This window comes from Corylus avellana, chromosome ca2, assembly GCF_901000735.1.
Source record: "Corylus avellana chromosome ca2, CavTom2PMs-1.0".
Taxonomy (NCBI): Eukaryota; Viridiplantae; Streptophyta; class Magnoliopsida; order Fagales; family Betulaceae; genus Corylus; species Corylus avellana.
Genome location: NC_081542.1, coordinates 1,061,299 through 1,088,399, shown reverse-complemented (window position 1 = coordinate 1,088,399; position 27,101 = coordinate 1,061,299). Strand labels below are relative to the sequence as shown.

Below are 27,101 nucleotides of genomic sequence, written 5' to 3'. Positions count from 1 at the left end.
CAATAAATAATTAATTGAGATGTGTTTGGTATAATTTTCTTACATTTTATTTTATTCATATATTTTCTATCATTAAAGAAATGCGTTTGATGTCATTCTCTTACGCATCTCTTGTCCTTTTTTTTTTTTGTAAATTCATCACATATTCAATAATAGATTTGCTCATCTTTTATACAAAATAGACAAGAAATAGGCAAAGGACGGAAACCAAATATTGTTCACCATTGAATATGTGAAATTGTGGGTCCTATAAATTTAACAGTAATTTTGCACATCCTTTGTACATACAATGATACAAAAGATATGCAAAGAATGAAAATCAAATATTTCTTTAATTAAATAATTATTTATTGTTCTTTTTTGTCTATGTTCTCCTATTCCTGGTAGATATTATTTTCTGAAAATGATAAGAGATAAATAAGGTCAATTACTTAATATCATGAAAATATTATAAAAACATTTAGCATTTTTGTTTTTTTAACAAAAAAAAAAACATTGACGGGAAAAGAAGGTCAACAATTGGACCGTTTTCACCAATGAAATTCCGACACGAAAGATCTGACTATTCCTCCACCGTCATCCTCCTCCTTCTCTTTTTGTTCCTCTGCGTCGTTTTTCTTACGCAGCCCTCTTCATCCGCAAACCCTAAACCCTAAACCCGACGCGATCCAATCCCAGAATCTCGATGGCGAGAAAAGCCATACCCGTTCTAAAGCAACTCCTCTCGAAACCGCCAGTCCCCGCCACGTGCGTCAACCCAACCCGGTCCGTGACGTACATGCCCCGGCCGGGCGACGGCGCTCCACGCCCCGTAACATTGATCCCGGGGGACGGGATCGGACCACTGGTGACCGGTGCAGTGGAGCAGGTGATGGAGGCGATGCACGCGCCGGTGTACTTCGAACGGTACGAGGTGCGCGGGGACATGAAGAGGGTCCCCGAGGAGGTGATCGAGTCGATCAAGAAGAACAAGGTGTGCCTGAAGGGCGGGCTGGTCACGCCCATGGGCGGCGGCGTGAGCTCGCTCAACGTGCAGCTCAGGAAGGAGCTCGACCTCTACGCCTCGCTCGTCAACTGCTTCAACCTCCCGGGCCTCCCCACCCGCCACGAAAACGTCGATATCGTCGTCATTAGAGAGAACACCGAGGGCGAGTATGCCGGCCTGGAGCACGAGGTCGTTCCCGGCGTCGTCGAAAGCCTCAAGGTGGAAAACTATTCTTTAATTCATTGTGTGTTGCTGAATTGTATATATATAAAAACCGTGAATCGACTGAATGAAAATAATGGTTAGAACTCCTGAAAATCCGGACAAGGATGTCTCTGTTTGTTTCTTCCGATTTAATCATTGTGATTTTGATTGGTATCTGCATTGTATTAGGTAATTTAGGTCGGTGTGATTTTTATTTTTTATTTTTAAAAAAACCTTTAAATTTTTTATAAATATGTTTGTGATGAAAAATTCTGAATCATTTTATTTTTTAATTAAAAAAAAAAAAAAAAAAACCTTTAAATTTTCAATAAATATGTTTGAGATGAAAAAATCTGAATCATTTCACTGTGAATTTACCCTAAAAACTCTAGAGGATGGTTCGGTTTGTTTCTTTTATTTTCATCGTTGTGATTTTATTGGTATCCGCCTCGCGTATTAGGGCAACTAAATCTTTGTTACTTTTTGTGATTTTTCATGAATATGTTTGTTTGTGCCTCATACTAATGTTTTGGGTAGGTGATAACAAAGTTCTGTTCGGAGCGGATTGCAAAGTATGCATTCGAGTATTCTTACTTGAATAACAGGAAGAAGGTGACTGCTGTGCACAAAGCTAACATTATGAAGCTTGCAGATGGTCTGTTCTTAGAATCTTGTCGAGAGGTTGCGACAAAATATCCTGGGATCCAGTACAATGAGATTATTGTGGACAACTGCTGCATGCAACTTGTTTCCAAGCCTGAGCAATTTGATGTCATGGTATGTGAATCTATGTTCAAACAATACCATGGTTTATACTAGAAATGCTTCGCTACCCGTCAGGTGTAGCCTAGTGGTCAAGGGGCAGGTTTGGAATGACACAGAGACTCGACGTCTAGGGTTTGATTCCGACTAGAAGTTCTCTGAATTACCTGGGGTGGGATCCTGTATCCAGGGTTTACTCCCCTGGGGTGGGTCCGTAGGTCTGCCTTGGTGAGGTTCCATGCCATAAGAAAAAAATATTAGTAGTACTTTGCTACATTCTGTGTAGTTTATGTTAGTAATATTAATGGAATATTATGAGCTACATCAGCTCTTATTTGCTGTAGGTTAGCAAAATGTCTTACTGGAGGGCTTTAGTAATGGGGAGTAATCATGTTAGAATGAGATAATTAGAGATTATAAACCTTTTGTTTTTTTTAATCAAGTAATCATATGAGAAAAACTAATGCAGCAGGAGCTTAAGTGCTAAAGTGATAAATTTTTCTGCAACTGTTCTGATTTATCTTTACTCTTTGTGTTCTCCTCCTACTATATTTTATCAAATAACAAAAATAGATGATGCAGGCGGGTTTACATTTTGTAGGTGACACCAAATCTTTATGGTAATCTAGTTGCAAATACAGCAGCTGGCATTGCTGGTGGCACAGGAGTCATGCCGGGAGGTAGGTCCACATATTTTTTAAATTTCAGAGCTCATATTCCCATACGTTGCAACTTGCCCAGGAGTCATGCCAGGAGTCTCTTTGTGTGTGTGTCCTTGTGTGTACATGCCGGCATGTGTTTGTGAACAAATGGTTGTATAAAGAAAGGAGTCAAACTACGGCACCATATTATTCCATTTGTGTCTACATACCCTTGTCTAGATCTCCAAGCTATGTGGAACACCATTGCTTGCATATAGGTAATAAAACCTTTTCTGCAGCCTAAGAAATCATTATGCCGTCTTTAGCCATGATGCATGACTTCTTTTGCAACACAGCAAAATATCACTGATTAGATTGGTTACAGAATAGTGTGAAAGACAACTTCTGTTTCAGTTGCATGATAGCTAATCTTGATCAAATTAGAATTGAAGAGTCACCATGTCTGTAAGATTTAGAATGTGGACAACTACACTAGAGTGCAGCATGAGGGGTTTAAATTATTGATACTAGTTAGGATATAACATAGGAATTGGACAAGGATCCTGGAGATGCAGATTAAAGTCGAAGGTAATAATAATCATATCTAATTACATAAGTTTCTAGTGCATGGTTGGACTAAAGTAAAGCTGAAGGTTTAAATAACTGTTGCCTGGGCGGTACATATGGTGTGACAAAGGGAGACATTCTGCATTTATGTTGATTCTGAGTTTCAGCAAACTTATAATTTAGTTGGGGTTTTTGCTAGAAGGCAATTATTGTACTTATGATGCTTCGTCCGCAAACTGCCATAGGAAAGTTATGTGAAGGGAGCTTGGGGTGAGTCTTGAGAAAATTCCTAGGCGCAACTTTTGTTGCTAAAACTTCGAGGCTAAGAAGTCAAGCTCACATGGGCTCTCACGTTAGACATCCCCCAAGCCTCCAGCACTCCTCATATGCATAAATACACTTTTTCTTGCTAGTTTCTTAGAAATATACTTGCCATCTCATTAAAGTTTTGCTAGGTATGTTCAAAATCAATTTTTCTTTTTAAGATGAATTCATTACCTATATTTCATTTTTTTTCCTCTGAATACTCTATGTTAGGCCTTACTTTAGCAGAGAAAAGAAGTTTTTGGTTGCGTATTTTCTTTAAACTCTAGTATGTGAATGTTTAGTCTGTTTGCATGTGCATTAAAAGATGAATTTTTCTGTATTTATATCCCCCAGCCCCCCTCATGTGTCACGTTCGGCTCGTGTTGAGGCATAAGAATAATAGACTATATAGGTCAATCATAATTTGACCAATTTAATTAAACAGGTTAAACCTCTCAACCCTAACTGTAATTTTGTGTTAGGTTCGCTTGTGTAAAAAATAAAGCCCTAATTATATTTGGTGTAGTGCTGAGAATAACTCTCTCCCAGTAACCCAAAAAAGAAAGTAAGAAAACGTAACCATGTGTTTGAATATAATTTTGCTGCTTTTGATCCACGCATGGGTGATGTTGCAGGCAATGTCGGGGCTGATCATGCTATATTTGAGCAAGGTGCTTCGGCAGGGAACGTGGGCAATGAGAAGCTATTGGAACAAAAGAAAGCCAACCCAGTAGCCCTGCTTCTCTCATCTGCCATGATGCTCAGACATCTCCAGTTTCCTTCATTTGCTGATCGATTAGAAACTGCTGTGAAGCAAGTGATAAAAGAGGGCAAGTACCGGACAAGAGACCTTGGTGGACACAGCACAACTCAAGAAGTCGTTGATGCAGTTCTAGCAGCTCTAGACTGACCCAGAACATATTCATTCCCACCACCGTCCTAAACAATTTTGTGATTTACCGTGGAGTTCTTACCTCCTGTATTCATTTTTTTCCCATCTTCATAAACACATTTTCCGCTGACCACCATTGAAATGGCTTTTTTGGTCTAAATAATAACAATTCAAAGATGGAAAATGTTTCTTCTTTGGTAAATGCAGTAAAGTGATCATATACTTTGCTCTCGACTGTGATGACTGATGAGATCCTCATTGTATTCTAATGCAACAACTATCATTATTAGTTGAGTGTGGTATGATCTAAAAGTGGATGTTAATCATGGTTCTAGAAATCCTCATGGTATCATTTATGTATTTAATGGGAAAATTTCATAACCGGAGGCCATTGCTCCCCTCTGACTCCGGCCCTGAATGATGATGCAAAGATTTTAGTAGGTTTTACGTCCAGACAAATAGTGGGAAAGCCTCTTGCTCTATGGAATACGAGTTGAAAGAAAGTTAACTTGATTCCTTAGATAAATGAATTCTTTCATTCATGGAAAAAAAAAGAACCAATTTGATTATAGATAGAGTCGATAACAGAATAAATTATCCTATGCTACTAAACCTTAACTTCTCTGTACAGGAGTCAATAACAAAATAAATTATCCTATACTACTAAATCTTAACTTCAATCCTAGGCTCAAAATACATACTGCTAAGCTACAACTAAGGCTATAATGATCACTAAATTGTGTCAGGCATAAAACAAGCAGGCTGCCGATCAAAGAGAATGCATCAGAAATGAGTGATATATAGATCAAAACAGAGTTGGAGAACAACTTACAGTCATTTACTTCAAGAATGCTTCATATTTGGGCTCCCTTGAAAACTCATTTTACCATAATCCGAATACCTCATGGCTTTCAGCAAGCTGCCATTCATTCTGGACTCTGGTGGCTTCTGTTCATCCGCTGCCTGAAGTTCTGTATGGGTCTTTCTCCGACGCTCATTATGACCGGCTAACTTTTCCCGACAACTCTTTTTGTTGCCATCAAACTGTGGAATCTCATGAAACCTGCACCACACATTCAGACCCCAAGCAAATACTTATACAGAAACAATAGGAAAGTCAAACATGGATGCTTCTATTCTGGCATATGAAGGAAACAGAATTTATGATTCAAATTTCTACAAAATTACCATGGCATGGAGAGCAGAAATACTATGGCAATTAACTGAGGAAACAAATTGTAAATCCAAATGAACACTACTGCTGCAATCTACAGAAATACCAGCCTCAAGAAATAAAAGGTAGCAGGAATTCTTCAATTGCAGAACAGATGCCATAAAATGACATGAAACATATCAGCTACACTCCAGTTATGTTACCGTTGCAGATATACTAAATTCAACTAACCACAGTACTATGTGAAATTGGTCAAAATGTTCCCAATAAGGAAAAAGGCACAGAAAGAAAACAATCGAACACATAATGGGCCGAAAAAAAAACACCCAATTAATCCACTTGCAATCAATAACTCGACAGAAGCAGAAAAATCACAAGCACCCATTTGCACCACAAAATCAGAGAAGCTTTTGCAACATAAAAAGGAGGGAAAAGTTCAATACTTGCTACACTGCTGGCAAAACCTCTGGCGAAGGCCGCTGACCAAAACCACAGCAGCCTTGGCGTGGCGCTCGCAAACCTTATGGCGCTTGTGATATGCCTTCGCCATTATCAATTCCACACCACATTCATCAGCCTGGCAACGTAATGAGCCAATGCTACTAATATTGTTATCACTACTACTACTACTACTACAATTTACAAAGGGCGACAGAGTACTTAATCTCTGCCCAGCTGAGACTACCCTTATCATCACCTTCTTCCTTCTATATTCTAGTTCCTGCGCTTCTTCTTCTTCTTCTTCTTCTTCTTCTTCCCCTTCCTCATCGTCTTCATCGTCATGATCATCATAATGGTCATTATCTTCTTGTTCCAGTTCTTCATATTCTTCTCCTTTCTTGAGAGATCTTTTGGCCATTGATACCCTACAAAGAGGAGCAGCAAGAGGGTATTTGTGACTATCTACGAGGAAGAAATTTCTGAGAAGGCTGGAGTTTCTGGGTGTGAGAACTAGAGACAGAAATGGGTTAGAACCTGGAAAGAGAGAGAACAGACGAGAGGATTGATGCCAAAGCAAGATGAAGAAGAAAAGCCCACTGGACTCTTGTAAGGACACAGAAAGCAGACCATAAAGTGTCGTATTCGTCATAAAAAAACACGGAAAATTTTGGAAATTTTCGACGTACACTTTTATATAAAATATAAACTTAGATTTGAAAATAAAAATCATTACTTAGGTTACTTTTAATCATCTTAAAAATCATTTCCTTTATTAATCTTTTCGTCCAAATTATTTATCGAGTTTTTGGCTAAGGTAGCTAGTACTTATCAAGTAACTTGCAATCACTTTTTTAAGAGAAGGAAATTAAAAATTACAAAATCAGTCCTTATAATTTATCTGATTTATAATTAGTTTTCTATGATATTAAAATGAACTTATAGATATCTAAGATATGCAAAAAAAAAAAAAAAAAAAATTTAGCCCTTATAATCGAATTTGGTGCACTGATTTAATAGATTTCGTTAATGCGTCATTAACTTAAATAGAACATGTGTCACAATTTTATTGGCATCGATGTATCACACTATCAAAACTTATTAAGTTATGGGAAAAATGAAAAATGAGTCATTGTAGTATCAAAATGAACACAAAGGTCCCCGAAGTATGCCAAAAAAATAATTTAGTCCCTACAGTCAAATTATGTCCACTAATTTAACAGATTCTATTAGTGTGACACTGACTTAAATATGACAAGTATCACAATTTTATTGGTTATAACGTTTCATGTTATCATAATCTGTTAAGTCAGTGAATGAAATTTGACCGTAGAAACTAAATTATTTTTTTGGCATACCTTAAGGATCTTTGAGTTCATTTTAATACTACAAGGAGTTAATTGCAAATCAAGTAAACCACAATGACTAATTTTGCATTTTTCTCTTAAGTTATTGGACAAAATTTGACTGTATGAATTTTTTATTTTTTTGTGCATATCTCATAAACTTTTGAGTTCATTTTAATGTCATAAAGAATTAAAGACTGATTTTTATTAAAAGAAAAAGATATACTTACAATTTGCATGGAATTTCAATTATACTTTTATCTCATAAAGGAATGAAAGGATAGTCTTCACCCACCTCATGAGGGCAACCCCGTCTCCAACCACCTCATGAAGGGGTGACTTATGACTGATTGATTTACGTCGTCATTTTGAATGGAAAAGTTAAGAGGGAATGAATTTTAAAATTAAAACTTACTTAGTAATTTTTTTATTTTATTTATAAAAAAAAATCTAAATTATAATTTTAAAACACATTAAAATTCAAAGACCAAAATTTTATTAATTTTCTAATAAATATAAATAATGAAAAGAGAATATGAGTTATATCTCTGAATTTTACCAACCATGCATACAGGACTTACATTTTGTTTTAAAAAAAAAAAAAAAAAAAGTAGAAAACGCTTTGGCCATTGATATGACAACATTGACCTATTGTGTTGATATAATAGTATTAACCCATCCTTACCATATCAAATAGAAATGTAATTTTTAACGTGGGGTGTTCTAAATTAAACATTGTCAATGATGATTTGTTTTTGCTAATTACATTATTCATTGAAGAAAATTACAAAAGACAAAAGATGTTTGATTAGGGCATGTGAATCAGACACCGTACGTTTTCATTTTTTTTGTCACCTCAACGGGCGGTGGACCTACCTTTGCAGAGAGTTGGGTGGTGGGCCAGGCTACTCGCACATGCAATGAATCGGCTCCGTCCAAAATGCTGGTAAAACTTTACGTAGCAGGAGTTCTATTTTGTTGATAAATTATGAATGACCGTTGATCGCCCAATTTGAAAGTGGATTGTCTGATCTACAGCATGGCGTGGATACACGTGTCGCAGAAAAATGATTATTCGGAATTTGTTATGAATCTTGTATGATACGGATAATGTTGATGATGATGCAGGGAAACGATACAAACCAGAGTAATTTTAGATTATAGATGGCTTATTTGTGTTTTACTAAGAATAATGTGGCTATTAAAATTATCATTTGATCAAAATTCAATAATGATCAATCTCAATGGTGATTTTAATAGCCACATCATTCTTAGTATGACACAAATAGGCCACTTAGAATTACTCATACACACTCCCTGTTAATATTATTCATTTTAACATATTAGTGAAGATAATTTTAAGAGGTGTGATACAGTCACAACTTAAACCCAACTTTGGCCCAACTTCTAGACCAAATTTCTCTCTCTCTCTCTAGTTTAAGGCTCTCTCTCTCCTCCACTAGCAGCTTTTCTTTTCTTTTTTAAAAAAAAAAATAAGAGAAAAGTTGGATCAAAGTTGTGTTTAAGTTGTGCCTTTATCATTTTCCTAATTATAATGCCTTTTAATTTAGCCTTAAATTCTTCATAATTTTAAGAATTGGTTCTTACTTGAAAGATAATATGTACAATGCTATCCGATGACTTATTGTAAACTTAAAAAAATGTAGGGCCTTTCTCGTCTCTCCCAAAGGATATTTAATTAATATAGAGAAAGATAACAGAATTTATTAAGCAGTGTATTTAGACAGAGAAGTAGAACCACCCTCGTTAATAAATAAATGTTGTAAGTATCTAATTTTTTACTAAGGTCTCATTTGTTAAACTCCACACATTTTATCACACTATTCACTTCATTTTTATTTTTTTTTAAATCAACATTAAAACAGTCTCACTTTTATATTACATTATTCACTTTTTATATCACATCATTTACGTTTTATTACTATTCAAATAAAACAATCACGGCAAAACAAAATTTTTTTACTTTTCAATACTACTTTTTCATTTTCTTATACCAATTATTATTATTATTTTTTATTTTTTAAACTATAAACGGTGTCGTGGGAGCTTTTGTTGTTTGCCAAACAGGCAAACACCTTCTAAAAAATAGGTACCAAAATATCGTATTTATTTATTATTTGTTTCGGACTTACTTTCAGAAGCTTCCCCGCATTGGGGCAATTTGGAAGACCCAAAACAAATCTTCAAGAGTCAAGAGTCAAGAGTGTAATTAAAAACAAAAAAAAAAAAACAAAACAAAAACAAAAACAGAAACAAAAGGTCAAGAGTGAAGACAGAATTATTAACCAATCGTGTCTCGTCACTGTCTTGACTCGTGAAGACTTAGAAAGCGTCAAAGTGTGTGCCTTCTTCGTTGGGCCTTCTATCGACCAAAATGCAAACACACAAACTCAACAAATTACACAAAAACAGCACCACTATTAACGTCCCCCACCCCCAAAGCCCAAAGGCATGCAACATAAATCCACATGACCAGGTGTACTACGCACGAAAACGTCCTTTCCATGCGGCCCGAGTTAAAATTTCAAGTCAATGTAGGTATTTAAAAAAAATAAATAGTTAAAATAGAAAAATACGTCCATTTAACTAAACAAATGTTTAGGAGAATGAGAGTGCCGTAAGCCTTCTACTTTCTTGTGGGGGTGATGTTATTTTGGTGATCACTTTTGTCAGGTCCATTAGATGTTGAGAGAAGTCGAAGAACCAACTTTGTGTCAAAATATAATTTTTTTCTCTTGGGTAATCTTATTTAAGGAGTAATTTTACTCATCATTCGTTTAATTAAAATATTTTATATATTGAACCTCACTTATTTATGAGGAGATTAAGCCTATACGTAAAGAGAAAGGTTAATAATATAATTTAAATACATACATCAATCATTTCCTATATCACAATATAAGAGCAAGTGTCATAAATTTGAGAGAGTATTCAAATATGAATTAAATTTACTTATTTCTATGGGAGTTCAAACTTTATACATGACCATTTGGAAATTTCGTTTTAGCAGTATTAAGAAGAATTATGAGGGTATTTGAAAATTCTTCAAACCGCGTATTGAACGCGCCAACTTCCTAAGTCTCCTCCACCCATTTCACGCTCGTCAACCCTTTCAATTATCCTGCTTAAATTGACTTCACCCAGAGATGATCAGACCTCATAGACACACGTACACTCTCTGCAACAACACCTTCTATTCTGAGCTATGGCCTGGCCTCCTACTATTCCTTCTACATACTACTCTTCCTTCATATTTTTCCTTTTTATGCTGCCTTTCGCTTCTCGGAGCAGTTACGGGTTTGGGTTGCAGCTCAGCTTTGACATCCACCACCGGTACTCCGACCCGGTCAAGGCAATTCTGGGCGCCGAGGGGCTCCCGGAGAAAGGGAGTGTAGAATACTACGTCGCTATGGCACACCGAGACCGCATAATTCGGGGCCGCCACCTCGCCGCCAGCAACAACCAGTCGTCGCCGCTCACTTTCTCTAGTGGAAACAAGACCAGTCTCATCGCCTCTTTCGGAAAGTACGACCCTTTTAAGCTCGTCCCCAAGTTCCTTATTTAAAAAATAAATAAATTTTTTGAAGATTTGGATGATGAGTGTTTGTTTTCCGAGAAACAGGAGGAAAGAAAAGGAGATGAAAGTTTTTATGTTTACTTTTGTTGTTATTAGTCACCATGGATACTGTCGCACTCCGACCACATTCATAGCGTAGCGTGTTGTTGTAGGTAGTTATCAGACTCAAAATACTTAAAAATCACTGCTTTTTCGAAAGCTTACAAGAATAATTAATTTAATCTTTTAATTAACATTTTAAAGCTTAGTAACAATTATTAGGCTTGGTTAATTAAAGTTTTTATTTCTCTTGCGGTCTTTTTTAGCAGATCCTGTCTTTTAGGCCTTATAATTCGTTGTCCTCCAACTCAGCCAAACATCTACTTTTATGGCGTTTCTTGGATGTTGGTTATTGAAGAAAGAAAATATATTAAAGAATTGATTAAATGAATAAATTTATCTCTTTTTATAAACTTAAGATTTTGTAATAAGTGGTAATTTAACAAAATATACTCTCGGAGCGTGTTCTTCAATGAAATTTTTTTGGAATTTCCCTCAATTTTCTTGCTGAACAAACAGGGGATGAAGGTTTTATTGGGTTCTTCTTCATGTGATCACTTCTTTACTAACAATTTCTTCTTATTTCTTGGTGTTTCAGTTTGCATTATGCCATTATTTTAGTGGGGACACCAAGTTTATCATTTTTGGTGGCATTGGACACTAGCAGTGATTTGTTCTGGCTACCATGTGATTGTAAGGAAGGTGGTTGCATTCGTAGCTTACTGCTCTCGACTGGACAGGTATCTTATTAAATTTGGATTTTAATATTTGTTTATTTATTTATCTTCCTGGAACCATGGTTCTTTAAATCATATTGTTGCTTAAACTGCTATGCAGAATTATAGTATTGCAGTCATGCTTAAAAACTGATCTATATAATCTTTATTTTTAGGCTGGACTTATGTTTTCCAAGTAATTAGTTGTTTTAGTTGATGAATAATGATATTTCCCACCGACCGCGCCAAATGTTAGTGTTTGTAATAAAAAAAAATATTAATTTTTATTATTAGATCAACACAATTGTATATTAGTCGTATATCAATCTATTAAATAGTATTTCTCATAGTGGTTTTCTGGATTGGTGATGAAAGAAAGTTTTGTCAAGTCTTGAGAATTACTTAAATCTTTTTATCCAGCAGGTATTATTCAACATCTACAGCCCTCGTAATTCATCAACAAGTGAAATAGTTTCCTGCAACAGCAAGTTATGCACACAAAATCAATGCCCTTCACCAAGCAGTAATTGTCCTTATAAAGTTGACTATCGTTCTGTTGACACTTCATCTACTGGGATATTGGTGGAGGATGTTTTGCACTTAATTACAGATGATGATCAGCTAAAAGCCGTCAACGCTTCGATTACTTTTGGGTAGGCTATCATCTTTCACTTACGTAAGTTATACAAATTTAATGGTTGATTTTGAAAATTAGACCTTGTGATCGAACCGTGTTACTCTGTTGCAGTTGTGGTCAGAGCCAGACTGGTACTTTGTTGAAGGGTATTGCACCAAACGGTCTATTTGGGCTTGGTATGGGTGATATATCTGTTCCTAGCACCTTAGCAAGAAATGGGCTAGCTTCGAATTCTTTTTCCATGTGTTTTGTACCTGACGGGTTGGGGAGAATCTCTTTTGGAAATAATGGCAGCTTATACCAAAAGGAAACACCATTCAATGTCGAGCAACCACAGTAAGTTAATTGTCACTTATTGATCTTGAAAAATACCGATGGGAAAGTTTGTATTGATTTTGCCCTTTGGAACTTGTTATTATCAGTCCAACTTATAACATCAGCATCACTCAAATAGCTGTGGGAAGCAATTCTTCTGAGCTGGAGCTTAGTGTAATCTTTGACTCTAGTACTTCGCATACAAGCCTAACCAACCCAGCTTATACTTTAATTTCTGAGAGCGTAAGTGCTTTATTGTTTCATGATATCATTAATTGGGAATTTCATAAATAAATAAATAAAGCATATGAATACATATATGTTATTGTGCAGTTCAATTCCCAGGTGCAAAACAAGCGGCATTCATCTGATTCCTCCCAAATCCCCTTTGAATACTGCTATGAATTAAGGTTATCCATATATCTAATTCCTATTTTGTATTAGTTTTTTCCCCTTCCAACTCTGGGGTATTATTGACTTCCACTTTATTTACAGTCCAAATCAAGTCTATGAAGTTCCTAGTGTGAATCTGACAATGAAAGGTGGAGACCAATATTTTGTCACTAATCCAATAGAAGTTGTCGACACTGAGGTCTGGTCTCCCTTATAGTGTTTTTAATTTTCCTGCTCCTGCTTGAGTTATGCTAAAATTTTGAGGTTGTGGTCTCCAGGGAGGAAATGTTGTGTATTGTCTGGGTATTGTCAAGAGTGAAGATATAAGCATCATCGGACGTGAGTATCTATCTCTTTATCTGTAACTTCTCTTATATTATAAATTCAAGATGGTCACGAAATTATTTATTTTGATCCAGAAAACTTCATGACTGGCTATCGCATAGTTTTTGATCGCGAGAAGATGGTATTGGGTTGGAAGGAGTCAAACTGTGAGTGCAGTTTCACCCTGTATTTCTTTCAAGATTGAATTTGGGTGTGAGATTATTTCTTCTCATGACAATTTCTTTGGTGTTCTTAGGTAATGATGATGAGAAATCGAACACTCTAGCTCCATCACACTCTCCTTCTGCTTCTCCTACTCTTGTTGTCAATCCTGATGCCACCAAAAATAGTGGAAGCAGTCATTCACCCAAGTTGAAGTCTTTTGCCTACGCACTCACACTGCTTCTTGTTTCATTTTTTGCCTTTTTTTGATCATGCCTTTTAGTATTGGTGGGGGCTTTTATTTGTAAAAACATCCATTGTGGACCAGTGTGTGCTTCTAATAAAGGAAACAGAGTGTTTTATCTTTCCTTTTCAACTCTGTTTACTGTATTGTAAATCTCGCGCAATAAATTCCAACACTTTCTTGAATTGAAAAGGGTATGGTGCATAAATCGTTGCAGGATGATGTGGGGATTACACATCTTCTGAAGGACGCGTGCGGTCACGTGCAGGAGCCGTCTGCTTTGCTCTGCTGATCACCCAGCATGGGCGTCTGTCTTCATCTTGCTCGGTTGGCATGAGCAGAGCAAAGCAGAGTGACATTAACAAATTTCCAATCTTGGGATTAACAAATTTTTCTTTAGCATGAGCAGAGCAAAGGAATCTTGAGTATGTTCTTTAGGCGACAAATCATTTTTCTTTAAACATATCAACTACACCACAATTGGACATCGCCTCTTTGATCTTTGTTTTTTAAAAGAAAGAAAAAAAAAACTTAACTCACTGGTCCTTTATCATTTTTTTAAGAAAACAATATCAGAAAAACCTAATTAGAACCTCACGAAGAACCGTCACATTTTTCGAAGTTAAAATAAGTTTCAACATTAATGGCATGCATAAATTTTGGAGCTTGACCTGGATGATACTCCAAAATGGCAAGCCGAACGGCTACTTTCTAAACGTGGCTCTTTCCTAGCATCACGGGTTGCTTTTCCCAAATATACAAGGACAGGTATTTCTTCCGAAACTTGAAAAAATATCTTTCAATCTATTTAAAATAATGTTAAATGATTATAAATATTTAAAGTACGCATTAAATTCTTAAGATCATTAATAGCAGTTTAAGGATTCGGCTTACATGCTGTATGCTGTAATTTAATTAACGATCAAGATTGAATCTTAAAGTTAACTTACTTTTAGAAGCTTTTAATATGAAAAAGAAAATGAATAGAGATTTTGAGAAGATCTAAATAAGGATCTTTTCCATTTCAAAATCTCCATATTTTCACTATTTAGTGCATTTTAAAGGGTAGTGTTATCCAAAAGTTTTAATGATGGTAGTACACTAAATGTAATACCTTTAAAAATACACTAAAATGAGGAAATGGAGAGGATCCTTTTCCCTTAAAAGTTGGATAGACTGTTGATTAAATTACAAAATACATGCTGTTATTTTAATAACAACATGTAAGTCGAATCCGCACTTTAGTAACTTAAACTAACGTTTTAAATGCTTATAGACACTTGACACTATTTTAAATAAATTAAAAGATATTTCTCCAAACTAATTTAGAAGCATAACTTTTAAAATGTGATCTGACTTCTAGGATATTGCATAGAAGGAAAATTAAAATATTCATTATGTCTTTTAAAATGTGTTGACGTTTAAAATTATTATTAAATTTAAAATAATTAATATTGAATTTCATTAAATTTAGAAAGACAGATTAGAATATTAATTACATGCATTCCTTCAGATAAGTTTAAAGTTGCAAATTAACTAGTGATTTAATATTCACCTCAGGTTGAAGCAATAAATAGGATCCTCATCTATAACTAGAGCCCAACATTTAATATTACTATCCTCTTTGTTTCTCCAACACTATGAACCAGTTCTTCAAGAACTCCTGGACTCGCTTCCTGCGTAGTTCCAATCACTTTCATTTTTCCTTCTTCACTCAAAATTCTCGTAAATTCTCTCACTTTTCCAGGAGCTTTGAGCCAGAATCATGGAGATCAATGGAGGGTCTGGTTCGTTGTTCAGCAAACTTCGCTCCTTTGACTCCCATAAGCTTCTTGGAGCGAGCAGCAAAGGCTTACGGAGACAGGAACTCGGTCGTTTATGGTTCTGTGAAATACACATGGGGTGAAACTCACGAACGATGTCTGAAACTTGCATCTGCTCTGACCCAGATGGGGATTTCCCGCGGTGATGTTGTGAGTCGGTTTATATAACATGCAATTTGTGCTACTTTTAGATTAAATTTCATGTTATTCTTACAGGTTTTTATGTTTTCCATGGTTCCTTGATTTGATTATCGGTCTTTATCATTGTTTTCCGGAGTTTATGTGACTTCTTCCTTTCCATGAAGCCTTGGTTTATATCCATCATGCATTGAATTTATTTGCTATTTATGGTACTTAATTATAACATTTGTTTTGTAGTCTCAACTAGTTCCTCTTTCTGCCATATATGGATACTTTGATTTTTTTTTTTGACAAAATGGATACTTTGATTAAGCCTGATCTGTTTTGGTATGAAATGGTTTTCTTTTTTGATAAGCAAATGTGTTGTTTCAGGTGTGCTGGGTATTACTCTGCTGTGATTTCTTGTCATGGTTTTTTTTTTTTTTCCTCTTGTATCCCTCCAATAATGATGTGGCTTTTAAAATCACCATTGAGCTTGTGATTAATTATTATTGGATTTTGATTTAATGGTGATTTTAAAAGCCAGCTCATTTTTAAAGGGATAGAAGAGAGACTTCTAGAATTACTAGTTAGGAAAGCTTGGTATGTTTGTTAATGTATTTTGAGGGATGTTTTTGGTTTTTTATTTGAAAAAGTGTTTATTAATGTCTTCTTTTTTGGATCAGAAAACGAAAGAGAGAAGAAGAGATTTTTGATTTTCACATTTTGAGATTAATTGAAAGTTGCAGGCCAAATTTTTCCAATCACTTTGAGTAGCTTGCCAGAATACAAGGCTATTGGGAAAATTTTGTTTACTCAAATATGCTACCCACAGAGTCACTGCTGCTAGATCTGTCAGCTGATATAAAGAAGAGTTGAAGCCCTTATTTTCACGTTTGTGACTCTTTGTTTGTTTTTGCAGGTTGCAACCCTGGCCCCTAATGTCCCTGCAATGCAAGAGCTGCATTTTGCAGTTCCAATGGCGGGAGCAGTTCTCTGTACACTAAATACACGGAATGATTCAGCTATGTTGTCATCCTTACTAAGGCATTCAGATGCGAAGATCATCTTTGTAGACTACCAGTTACTTGAAATTGCTCAGGGAGCTCTCCATCTTCTTGCAGAGACAGACACAAAGCCTCCATTCCTAGTCTTGATATCTGAATCTGATGGTCCATGTCCCATCGACGTTGCTTCGGAAACCTGCGAATATGAGAGTCTTCTCGCAAACGGACACGATGTATTTGAGATAAGGCGACCAAATAGCGAATGGGATCCTATCAGCCTGAATTACACTTCTGGCACAACATCTAGACCAAAAGGAGTTGTGTATGGTCACAGAGGTGCCTATCTCAATTCCCTGGCAACTGTTCTTCTCCATGGGATAGGCTCAATGCCGGTTTACCTTTGGACTGTTCCTATGTTTCATTGCAACGGGTGGTGTCTCATTTGGGGAGTGGCAGCTCAGGGTGGCACCAATATATGCCTTAGAAAAGTCACTCCAAGGGGTATATTTGAAAGCATTGCTCAGCACAATGTGACACACATGGGAGGGGCACCAACTGTCCTGAACATGATTGTGAATTCCCCAGTCAGTGACCGAAGGCCGCTTCCTCACAAGGTGGAAGTGATGACAGGCGGTTCACCGCCACCCCCACAGATTATTTCCAAAATGGAAGAGCTGGGTTTTGGAGTGTCTCACTTGTACGGCCTCACGGAAACATTCGGTCCGGGGACTTCCTGCATATGGAAACCTGAGTGGGATTCTCTGCCTCTTGTTGAACGATCCAAATTGAAAGCGCGACAAGGGGTGCATCACCTTGGTTTGGAAGAGGTTGACATAAGAGATCCTGTCACAATGGCAAGCGTGCCAGCTGATGGTAAAACAATAGGTGAGATCATGTTTAGAGGAAACACAATAATGAGTGGATACCTCAAAGATTTGAAAGCAACAGAAGAAGCTTTCAGCGGTGGATGGTTTCGAAGCGGGGATCTTGCCGTGAAACACCCTGATAATTACATAGAAGTAAAGGACCGGTTGAAGGATATAATAATTTCTGGTGGGGAGAACATATGCACAGTTGAAGTAGAAACAGTTTTGTATGGTCATCCAGCAGTTATTGAGGCTGCAGTTGTTGCGCGGCCGGATGATCACTGGGGCCAGACGCCTTGTGCATTTGTGAAGTTAAAAGAGGGGTGTGATGATGTTGGTGCTGAAGAACTAATCAACTTCTGTAGGGATCATTTACCACATTATATGGCTCCCCGGACTGTTATTTTTGGGGATTTGCCAAAAACTTCGACGGGAAAGACACAGAAGTTTATTTTGAGAGAAAGAGCAAAGGCTATGAGCAGCCTTTCATGACCAAAAAGTTATAGCTGTCGTCTGTTGGAAAATAAAAAATGTGGGATTTCATATTAGTTAGAAGAAAGCAGTGCAGTATACAAAATGAGAATGCTGAAGCTTAAACAAATTTTGTCTCCAACTTATACAATAAATTTGCAAATTTAGTCTTATTGAAAGACAATCATTTATAAAGCACAAAGAGTTCTTGAGAGTCTCAGACAAAGTGAAAAGACACAAATGGAAGAAAAGTTAAATACAAGGAAAAGTCTATTTTTGTCATTAGGTTCACAGATCACCGATTCATCAAATAGTCTCCAGCCCCACATTCGCACATGCATAGAGATCGACTCCAAGAGCCAGAACAATAGACAAGCTTGTTCTTAATCTTATAGGGGGCCTTGTTGCATGCTCATGTGGTAGCTAGCGCAGGATGTTCTTTCAGATTAAGGCGGGTAATGTACGGTGAAAAAACGGAACCACAGTACAAATGATCTCTGATCTTGATCCCACTTGTAACAAATGACAGTCCAGGATCATGGTAGTAGGCAGTGGGTTTTCCTGCCAAATCAACGGCCAAAACCCCACTATTCTTCTCTGTACGTGGTCGCTGTCCATACTTCTCCATGATTGCAATACCCTTCCGGATGAAAGGGTATCTGACTGCTAAATCCCATGTAAGTGTCGGTCCCTGCCAATATTACATAAAAAGATGGTCAAGAAAAAGCTGTTAGGAGTACTAAAATTAAGCATACTATCATTGTTTCACAGGCAACAAACAAACAAAATTTCTTAAGAATGAAAAATATATAAGAACCGATTTACCGTAAAGAGTGCAATCCAGTAATGACCTTCTCCATCATATCGGATGTTATCAGGCATTCCTGGTAGATTATCGATAAACTCATCTACTCTTCCCTCTTCCTTGCCTTGTATATGATATTTTCTACACCTCCTCCTGCATTAATAATTAATAACCCATTTCGAATCATCAAAACTTTGACAGATGCCAAACAAAAACTAAACTTTCATTAATATATAGCAAACATACACTGGGGTTTCACAAAAGATCACATAATTTTGATCGGGTGAGACCGCAACACCATTAGCAAAGTAGAGGTCGTGGACCAGCACCTTGGTGCTTTTGGTTGCAGGATCATAGCTCAGAAGCCTGCCATGGGGCCTACCCTCCAAGACGTCCAAAGTACACTCGCTTAAACTATATTTATATGAAGCATCTGAAAAATAAATTATGCCATTATCTGCTACATCCACAGCGTCTGTGGTTCTGAATTTTTGTCCCTCAGCCTCATCTGTCAACAACTCCACAGTACCTTCCGCGGTCACGTTTAGTAGGCCCTGTTATACAATATTACATCTCATTAAAACTTCAAAATAATTTTTTTTTTTTGTGTCTTGGTTTCACCTACCTCTGCCGCACTTTGTGTGCCGGCTGTGAACCAAGCGTAAAGGCCGAGTCAGAATCCACCAGACTAATCCATAGTCCAATACTCCGCACCATTTGGTGCATTGAACATTGAGTCGTGGGCTTCGCCCGGGTGGCTGGCCCCAAGAGGTAACTAACACTAGGGAGCAAGGAAATTTCGAACTCGAGACCTCAATGAGTAATATCCCTATTCAATTTTTTCCAAGAATAGAATGGTCTTTTATTCAAAAGAATTGAATATTCTTTTTCGCAAAAAAAATTAAAAAATTAAAAAATTAAAAAAGAATTGAGGTAAGAAGTGAATTTAGAAAATTCCCACAGTACCCTTATTACAATGTTTTTTCCAAAATTATTACGCTGAACAAGTCCAAAAGCAAATAAATGGACTGATTTACCTTTATGCCATCAGCGACGATGACTTCGTTGTTGCGTCCAAAAGCGATTCCCAAAGGTCGCCCGCCGGTGTTGACCCACTTCTCCACCACCGAGTGAGAGACCGAGTCGTTCACCGTGACCCGTTTGATCCACCCGTCGGCACAGCCCGTGTAGATGACTCCGGACTTGGGTTCATAAGCGACATCTTCTGGGCCATTCAAATCCCCCACACCCACGAGCTCCGATCCTTTTAGCATGCGGTTGTTGCGAGCTGGCACGGCAATGGCGTGCCGAGTCAGCGCATCGGGGGGCATAGGAGCCGGGTCGAACGAGTCGAGTTGGTAGAGGATTGTGGCGGCGACAACGGGAATCAGTGCTGTAATAACAAAAGTGAAGGACCATGAAGTTTTTCTCTTGGAAGTGATATTAGAAACGTTGCGTGGGGAAGCTGAGACGGAGTCGGACATGACTGGGGAGTTTAGGGACACAGTTTCAGGAAAGGAGGAGATAAATAGATAATGGCTAATTAGTTCAAGATGGGAAGTTAATTAGAAAGTGGGCCACTTCCAACGATCTCGTGGGAACCAAAGGAGCAATTGATTTTAATTTTGGCAACTGATGAAAGCAAGGCAAATACATAGATTTATGAATTCAATAGCGCACACAACCAAATCCGATGACTTTTACCTTGAATACATCGGGGTATCCCTTTCAAATCTAACCAAGATTTATTGTATTAAATCTTGGTAACAGCCTTGGCCCACACACTGTTTAGTGTCTGAACCATTGACCGATTTTTCCCTCAACATTTGTGATATTTTTTACCATATTGCCCCTCTCTGAAATTTCTCACGCTTTTTGTTTGCTCAGCGTCTCCCCAACCCTCCCCACCACGCGTCCTCTGTTTCCAGGGACTTTGAGACTCGCCAAATCAATCAAAGGAAATGGCCACCACACCCACCATCGAAACACCACTACTATTAGGCACCGTCGATGGCGCCGTTGACTACAAAGGCCGTCCGGTCCTCCGATACACCTCCGGCGGCTGGAGATCCGCATCCTTCGTCATAGGTAACAGTCGCACCAAATCTAACTCACAAGCAAAGGAGGGAATTTTTTTGAGTTTGACTATCAGGCACGAGTAAATTAGGTGTGGAAGTTGCGGAGAGGTTTTCTTACTATGGGATCAGCTGCAACCTCATAACGTACCTCACTGGGCCACTGGGACAGTCCACAGCCACGGCCGCCGAGAACGTGAACATGTGGTCAAGAACGGCGTCGTTGCTTCCGCTTTTGGGTGCATTCGTGGCCGATTCTTTTCTGGGCTGCTACCGCACTATTGTCATTGGTTCTCTTATCTACATCCTGGTTCACCTCTCTCTCTCTCTCACACACACGTTGCTGCTACACAGAAAAATTGAAAATTCCTCTGCTAATCTATCTTTGAATTGAAAAACAGGGACTATTCTTGTTGACTCTGTCGGCTATGCTTCCGTCTCTAAGCACTTCTTCTGACTACTTAGACACCAAAATCGTACTGGGTTCTTCAAATCAGGTCCAAGAAATCTATTCTTTGTATCTCTGTATATAGTTGCTGTTGGGTAGGGTGGACACAAGCCTTGTGTTCAGGCTTTTGGGGCAGATCAGTTTGATGGGCAAGATCCAGACGAGTGCAGATCCAAAAGCTCATTCTTCAATTGGTGGAACTTTGGTGTTGTTGCGGGCGGCACAGTAAGTAACAATAATGATGATGAGCTATATACAAGAAAACCTTATCTGGGGTCTAGGATTTGGAATCCCCTGTATTGTGATGGTCTTTGCTTTGGGTGTCTTTTTGCTTGTTACTAGGACATAACGGGCTGGTGCAGTTTTCGCAAGGGCGACTCGTGAAGGAGACACGGAGATGAGGAAATGAGGGAGCTGGAGGAAAAGAATAAAGCGCTGGAAATTTTTTGGAGAAACAAATGAAGGGTAATAGTTTAATTTTACATCACTTAAACAGTATTTAGGCTGAGCCATGCCTTTTGGCAAACACCACCTAAATGAGTGGAAAAGACCCTTCAATCTTTTGTTTGTTATATGTCACATATATCCACCGATTAGCTCGGGTCGAAAATTTAGACCCAGAAACCACAGTTTGGGCCGAATTAGCCAAGCTCAAATCACGGGCCCTGATTGGGTCATATGAGATAAAGTGCCGACACAATAATTACATAAAGAACACCATAAGTGAAATATAGAGAAAACCCCACTCGTCACCGATAAACTTAGAATCCTGCACACCATTAGAACACGATCATAACTTGTTAGTAAGCCATAACTCGGCATCACACTTGATCAGGATCATAATTCAGGCCACGCCTAGTTTAGGCCGTATGTTATCAGTAAATGACATAGTCAAGATTTTACTGTATTATTGGTGGATACCATGCATAAAGAGAAGACGTACATTATTTCAAGTACAATCAAATAGCGAATCTCTTTACCAATATTCTAGCTCTTTCATCCTTAGAGCAATACTACCTTCACTTTGCTAACTTAAGCACAAAAACACATAGTGCGAGAACCAGAGTTTCATTGTCTTGGATATTATGTCTGCCCAATTATTTAAGATGTCGTCAAGGATCGATTTTTCTGCAGCATGCAAGAACTAGAACGCTCGTGCTGTTGCTGATCATGTCGCAGGATGTTGTTTTAGATTGAGGCGGATAATGTAGGGAGAGACAAGGGAACCACAGTACAAATGATCTCCTATCTTGATCCCAGTTGTAACCATTGACAATCCAGGATCATGGTAGTGGGCAGTGGGGTTTCCTGCCAAATCAACAGCCAGAACCCCGCCATTCTTCTCCATATTTGGTCTCCCAACGTACCTCTCCATGATTGCTATACCCTTCCGAATGATAGGGTATCTGAGTGCTAGATCCCATGAAAATGTCTGTGCCTGCAGCCAGTATTTGTACCAAAATATATACACTCAATGACAATGCTGTTAATTAGGAGTACTAAAATTCATCCATGAAAACTAACTTGCTTTTCTCTATTAATCAAAATCATTAAAGTATATATAATCACGTACACCATGGCCAGTCTTCTTTAGGAATTAATTACAGATTTACAGTGCTACAGTTGAATAAGATTTATTGCATTATTGTTAGTCAAGCTTAGAGATATTTTGTTTCAACCAACATTCCTAGCATCAACCGCAAATGATTCATAATTACCACCATTAATTGCCATTATATCCGTACGTGATTCGTGAATAACAAAAGTGGCAAACAGTATAATATTTTTCTCATCCTCTCGGTCTAAATTAGGAAAGGATTGTAGGTTTTGGATTCTATCTAATATGTTAGATTATATAGGAAAAAGGTTGGGCCCAGTGTATTGTACTCTATTTCTCTTTGTACCCAAGTTGCACAACAGCTGGAGTGGCGGATCCAGGAGTTCATTCTATCGGGGGAGTCAATAAAATAATAAAATATAATAATAAATATTTTTTTTTTCTCTTTATATATTATATTTTTATTATAATATGGTAAATACAATAAATAAATAAAATTAAATCACAATATATGTATCACAAAAAGCATATTTATATGCTAAATTGATATTTTAGTTACCATGTAGGCACTAGTACAAAAGTAAAAGAAAATACAAAATACAAAGTGCCTAAAATTGCATTTTATGCGGTCTTAGAAAAACAAAATTATCAAGTATTAAATCTGAATCGAAGCTTTCAACAATTTTCCTTTCAATGTAGACAAGTAAATTATCTTTAAGAAATTCATCTTCCATTTTGTTACGAAGTATTGTTTTAATAATTGTTTACTTCTTATACTCTAATGATATTATAATAAAATTATTAACATATTCCGATAGCTATTAGCCTAAAATGAATTAATAAAAAAAACAAATCTAAAATTGGCAATAATCTTCTGAAACTCGTTGATACTTGACAAAATCTCAAAGTACTATATAAAACACACCAAACAAAGGAAAAAAAAAATTAACAATATTGTTTTAGAATAAGATAAACAAAACGATGAAAATGAGAGATATATCTCAATTAAAAAGCTTAAATTATAACCAAGACAAACTAAGAGTGCTGTCATAATCAAGACAAATTTAGGGGGTTAATGGCTTAATTATAAAATTTACTCTTAACTTACTCGGTTGGGTACTTGGATTATGACAAGAAAATGCCAAATGTTGGTAAATAAACATTAAATTTCTTGACTTTATTTATTTTTATTTTTAATGTGAAACCAAGAAACCAAAAGAAGAGTTTTTTACTTTTTTTTTTTTTAAAAAAAAAAAAAATACAAAATTTTGTTACCTGGGGCAGTAAACAATTCAGCCAGAAAAATATTTTTTAAAAAAAATTAAATTTTATTTTACCAGGGGCGACCGCCCCCAGGTCGCCCCTGCTTCTCTCTGCCATTGAACAGCTGACTCCCGACCCTCAATCATGTCAAATAACGAATTTTTCACGTTAAAAACCTCCCCAATCACTACAAAAAATATATATATGATTTAGGGACATTTTTGGGCCAAAAAACATCCCTATTTAGTTAGGGACGCTCAAATGGTAACATTTTGCTGTTCCAAGTAAAGTGACTAAAGTTAAATTTAGGAACGTTGAAATAGTAAAAAATGTCCTTAAAATGGGACATTTTCACTCACAATATGACCTTAACAGCATTTAACTCCCTTAACAATCTTTGAAATTCCCAAACCCTAACAAGGAGAGACGGGAATGACGAGCATATATAAGGAGAGAAGAACTTTTTACCGGGTACACATTCATACACTCTTACTCTATCAATTTGTCTTTCTTCCTACTCATTTTAACTTAAGCATTGGAGGTGATTACGCCCTCCGATCGACCTTTCTAACTGTTTCTTCTCCTTTCAACCTTTTTTCTAGTACTTGGTGTGCAGTCACTAGTATTGACTAATAGTAAACCATATATATATATATATATATATATATATACTCTTCGTGTACGGTTCTCAATATATATGATTCAAAAGCAGGAATATCAGAAAGTAAGAAGTGGCTTAATTTACCGTTGGAAATGCAATCCAGTAGTGGCCTTCTCCATCATATCGGATGTTATCAGGCATGCCTGGTAGATATTCGATAAACTCATCTACTTTTCCTTTTTCCTCGCCTTGTATGATATATTTTCTACACCTTCTTCTGCATTAGCAACCCATTTGGGGAATCATCAAAACTTTGACAGATGCCAAACAAAAACTAAACTTTCATTAATATATAGGAAACATACACTAGGGTTTCACAAAAGATCACATAATTTTGATCCGGTGAGACTGCAACACCATTAGCAAAGTAAAGGTTCCGGAGCAGCACATTGGTCCTTCTGGTTGCAGGATCATAGCTCATAAGCCTGCCATGGGGCTTACCCTCCAAGAAGTCCCAAATGAACTCGCTTAAGCTATATTTATATGAAGCATCTGTAAAATAAATCATCCCATTCTCTGCTACATCCACACCGTCTATTGTTCCGAATTTTTGCCCCTCTGCTTCATCTGTCAAGAACTCCACCACACCTTCTGCAGTCACGTTCAGTAGGCCCTGTTTACATGTACACTACTTCTCATTAATATAATTAAACAATTAGCAACCTTCTTTCTTTTCTTTTTTTTCTTTTGTAATTAGCAATTATTGATCAAGTAATAATATAAACTACATTCTATCTCACAATGCTGAAATAGCAGTTTCAATCAAAATCTTTGAATCCGTCTTTGTTAAAAAAATAAAAAAAAAATGCAAAGATCGTTTGAAACTGTCGTGTTTATTAACCTCATGTGCACAAAGCAGAAAGAAGAAAATTTTTTATTTCCAATAGAAAAATTCGTTTGTTAATGTTTTTAATTTATAGTTTACTTTAAAAATAATAATAATAATAATAATAATAATAAAGCGTTTTAATGCAGTATAAAAGTGAAAGGAGTAGGGGGAAGAAAACAGCGTTATACTATAATTTCATTCAACATCCATTTAAAAAGGCCGACGTTGCAGTTCTAACTAATTAGCCTTTAGATTAATCATCGTTAAATAAAAAAGAAAATCAATGATTAATTTGCATAAGATAAAAATATAGTATTTAGCATTAGCAAAAATTAAAAAACCTTTCCCATGCAATTTGAAAAGCTCTTACAAATTGTTAAGGTATTATAGATTTTAATATAATTCTTTTACAAACTAAAGTGATAATCCACTACTTAGCACTTTCAATAAAAAAAATTAAATTAAATTTACTCACTAGGCTCCACTCAACGTGAAAAAACAAAAAACAAAAAAGCTAGCCTCCACTCAACGAGCAAATGCTCACAGAATCTAGTGATGTCAGTACTGATGTGGCTAAAAATCTAAAGAAGTCCGCACACAGATCGAGAGCATACCTTTGCGGGGTCAGCAACTATAAGTTCGTTGTGACGTCCAACGGCGATTCCCAAAGGTCTGCCGCCGGTGTTGATCCACTTGTGCACCACCGAGTCGTTCACGGTGACTCGGTTGATCCAGCCGTCAGCACAGCCAGTATAGAAGACTCCGGCGCTGGGATCATAAGCAATATCTTCTGGGCCGGCCAAATTTCCCACACCCACCAGCTCAGATCCCTCTAGCATGCGACTGTTGCGTGCTGGCGCCTCTATGACATGCCGACTCAACTCGCCCGGTGGCAGAGGAGCCGGGTCGAACGTGTCGAGTTGGTAAAGGATTGTTGCAGCGACAACGGGGACCAGTGCTGTAATAAGTAAAGTGAAGGACCATGAGGTTATCCTTTTGGAGATTATATTAGAATTAGAAGCGTTGGGTAGGGAAGGTGAGTCGGGGCTTTTTGACTCGGACATTGGTGGTGACTCGGGAGTTCAGTGACTCTGTTTCAGGAAACGACGAGATAATGCTATCATGAATTTATTGTTCTTCAGAGACATAAAAGTCTTTGCCGTGCGTGGACCCTGATCCCTTCTTAACATATTTATCTCCAAGTATTAAAAAATACTTTTTTATTTTTTGGTATTTGATAATATCAAAAATTTTAATCAGACATGAAAATCTTTTTTTTTTTTTTTTATTCATCAAAAAAAAATCTTTTATTAAAAAATAAAAATAAAAATAAATAAAACCATTTGGCAACAAACTTTTCTTCTTTTTTTTTTTCTTTTTTTCACTTTTTTTTTTCCGGACAATCAAATTTTATTTTTTTCATTTATTTTAC

The 27,101-nt window shown here is 37.0% G+C and overlaps 6 protein-coding genes across 8 annotated transcripts; 3 read left to right on the top strand and 3 right to left on the bottom strand.

Annotated features, from left to right (window-relative positions):
* The first annotated feature begins 507 nt into the window (after positions 1–507).
* LOC132172307 (isocitrate dehydrogenase [NAD] regulatory subunit 3, mitochondrial) lies at positions 508–4,649 on the top strand. Of its 2 annotated transcripts, none has more exons than XM_059583785.1 (4): positions 508–1,204; positions 1,739–1,966; positions 2,553–2,631; positions 4,101–4,649. In XM_059583785.1, the coding sequence occupies exons 1-4, from the start codon at positions 686–688 to the stop codon at positions 4,373–4,375; spliced, it is 1,101 nt and encodes a 366-aa protein (XP_059439768.1). In that variant the 5' UTR covers positions 508–685; the 3' UTR covers positions 4,376–4,649. The 2 variants fall into 2 exon arrangements, with proteins under 2 accessions (XP_059439768.1, XP_059439767.1); XM_059583784.1 differs by having other exon boundaries at positions 1,727–1,966.
* Positions 4,650–4,910: 261 nt separating this feature from the next.
* Positions 4,911–6,534, bottom strand: LOC132171830 (squamosa promoter-binding-like protein 3). Its single transcript, XM_059583232.1, has 2 exons — positions 5,975–6,534; positions 4,911–5,420 (listed from the first exon to the last, which is right to left on the bottom strand). The coding sequence occupies exons 1-2, from the start codon at positions 6,388–6,390 to the stop codon at positions 5,201–5,203; spliced, it is 636 nt and encodes a 211-aa protein (XP_059439215.1). The 5' UTR covers positions 6,391–6,534; the 3' UTR covers positions 4,911–5,200.
* Positions 6,535–10,493: 3,959 nt separating this feature from the next.
* On the top strand, positions 10,494–13,928 carry LOC132171316 (aspartyl protease family protein 1-like). Of its 2 annotated transcripts, none has more exons than XM_059582603.1 (10): positions 10,494–10,861; positions 11,551–11,692; positions 12,092–12,321; positions 12,417–12,641; positions 12,728–12,863; positions 12,954–13,030; positions 13,116–13,212; positions 13,292–13,352; positions 13,433–13,504; positions 13,594–13,928. In XM_059582603.1, the coding sequence occupies exons 1-10, from the start codon at positions 10,542–10,544 to the stop codon at positions 13,767–13,769; spliced, it is 1,536 nt and encodes a 511-aa protein (XP_059438586.1). In that variant the 5' UTR covers positions 10,494–10,541; the 3' UTR covers positions 13,770–13,928. The 2 variants fall into 2 exon arrangements, with proteins under 2 accessions (XP_059438586.1, XP_059438585.1); XM_059582602.1 differs by having other exon boundaries at positions 12,089–12,321.
* A 1,443-nt stretch (positions 13,929–15,371) lies between these two features.
* On the top strand, positions 15,372–18,167 carry LOC132170473 (isovalerate--CoA ligase AAE2-like). The gene is made up of 2 exons (XM_059581470.1): positions 15,372–15,716; positions 16,609–18,167. The coding sequence occupies exons 1-2, from the start codon at positions 15,384–15,386 to the stop codon at positions 18,049–18,051; spliced, it is 1,776 nt and encodes a 591-aa protein (XP_059437453.1). The 5' UTR covers positions 15,372–15,383; the 3' UTR covers positions 18,052–18,167.
* A 115-nt stretch (positions 18,168–18,282) lies between these two features.
* On the bottom strand, positions 18,283–20,548 carry LOC132170475 (protein STRICTOSIDINE SYNTHASE-LIKE 5-like). Its single transcript, XM_059581471.1, has 4 exons — positions 19,873–20,548; positions 19,082–19,389; positions 18,856–18,988; positions 18,283–18,721 (listed from the first exon to the last, which is right to left on the bottom strand). The coding sequence occupies exons 1-4, from the start codon at positions 20,317–20,319 to the stop codon at positions 18,443–18,445; spliced, it is 1,167 nt and encodes a 388-aa protein (XP_059437454.1). The 5' UTR covers positions 20,320–20,548; the 3' UTR covers positions 18,283–18,442.
* A 1,698-nt stretch (positions 20,549–22,246) lies between these two features.
* Positions 22,247–26,821, bottom strand: LOC132172449 (protein STRICTOSIDINE SYNTHASE-LIKE 6-like). Its single transcript, XM_059583957.1, has 4 exons — positions 26,284–26,821; positions 25,146–25,453; positions 24,925–25,057; positions 22,247–22,796 (listed from the first exon to the last, which is right to left on the bottom strand). Exons 1-4 carry the CDS (start codon positions 26,731–26,733, stop codon positions 22,527–22,529), a joined length of 1,161 nt encoding a protein of 386 aa, XP_059439940.1. The 5' UTR covers positions 26,734–26,821; the 3' UTR covers positions 22,247–22,526.
* Positions 26,822–27,101: the final 280 nt, after the last annotated feature.

Excerpts from the sequence above, each read along its gene's own strand:
- LOC132172307 (XM_059583784.1), top strand. The coding sequence starts at position 686 with ATGGCGAGAAAAGCCATACCCGTTCTAAAGCAACTCCTCTCGAAACCG. Across the intron at positions 1,205-1,726 it reads GCGTCGTCGAAAGCCTCAAG|GTGATAACAAAGTTCTGTTC; the intron begins GTGGAAAACTAT and ends TGTTTTGGGTAG. Across the intron at positions 2,632-4,100 it reads CACAGGAGTCATGCCGGGAG|GCAATGTCGGGGCTGATCAT; the intron begins GTAGGTCCACAT and ends GTGATGTTGCAG.
- LOC132171830 (XM_059583232.1), bottom strand. The coding sequence starts at position 6,390 with ATGGCCAAAAGATCTCTCAAGAAAGGAGAAGAATATGAAGAACTGGAA. Across the intron at positions 5,421-5,974 it reads TTTTGCCAGCAGTGTAGCAA|GTTTCATGAGATTCCACAGT; the intron begins GTATTGAACTTT and ends TGTGTGGTGCAG.
- LOC132171316 (XM_059582602.1), top strand. The coding sequence starts at position 10,542 with ATGGCCTGGCCTCCTACTATTCCTTCTACATACTACTCTTCCTTCATA. Across the intron at positions 11,693-12,088 it reads TACTGCTCTCGACTGGACAG|CAGGTATTATTCAACATCTA; the intron begins GTATCTTATTAA and ends CTTTTTATCCAG. Across the intron at positions 13,353-13,432 it reads AGATATAAGCATCATCGGAC|AAAACTTCATGACTGGCTAT; the intron begins GTGAGTATCTAT and ends ATTTTGATCCAG.
- LOC132170473 (XM_059581470.1), top strand. The coding sequence starts at position 15,384 with ATGAACCAGTTCTTCAAGAACTCCTGGACTCGCTTCCTGCGTAGTTCC. Across the intron at positions 15,717-16,608 it reads GGATTTCCCGCGGTGATGTT|GTTGCAACCCTGGCCCCTAA; the intron begins GTGAGTCGGTTT and ends TTGTTTTTGCAG.
- LOC132170475 (XM_059581471.1), bottom strand. The coding sequence starts at position 20,319 with ATGTCCGACTCCGTCTCAGCTTCCCCACGCAACGTTTCTAATATCACT. Across the intron at positions 18,989-19,081 it reads ATCTTTTGTGAAACCCCAGT|GAGGAGGTGTAGAAAATATC; the intron begins GTATGTTTGCTA and ends TTATTAATGCAG. Across the intron at positions 18,722-18,855 it reads ACTGGATTGCACTCTTTACG|GGACCGACACTTACATGGGA; the intron begins GTAAATCGGTTC and ends TAATATTGGCAG.
- LOC132172449 (XM_059583957.1), bottom strand. The coding sequence starts at position 26,733 with ATGTCCGAGTCAAAAAGCCCCGACTCACCTTCCCTACCCAACGCTTCT. Across the intron at positions 25,058-25,145 it reads ATCTTTTGTGAAACCCTAGT|AAGAAGGTGTAGAAAATATA; the intron begins GTATGTTTCCTA and ends TTGCTAATGCAG. Across the intron at positions 22,797-24,924 it reads ACTGGATTGCATTTCCAACG|GCACAGACATTTTCATGGGA; the intron begins GTAAATTAAGCC and ends TACTGGCTGCAG.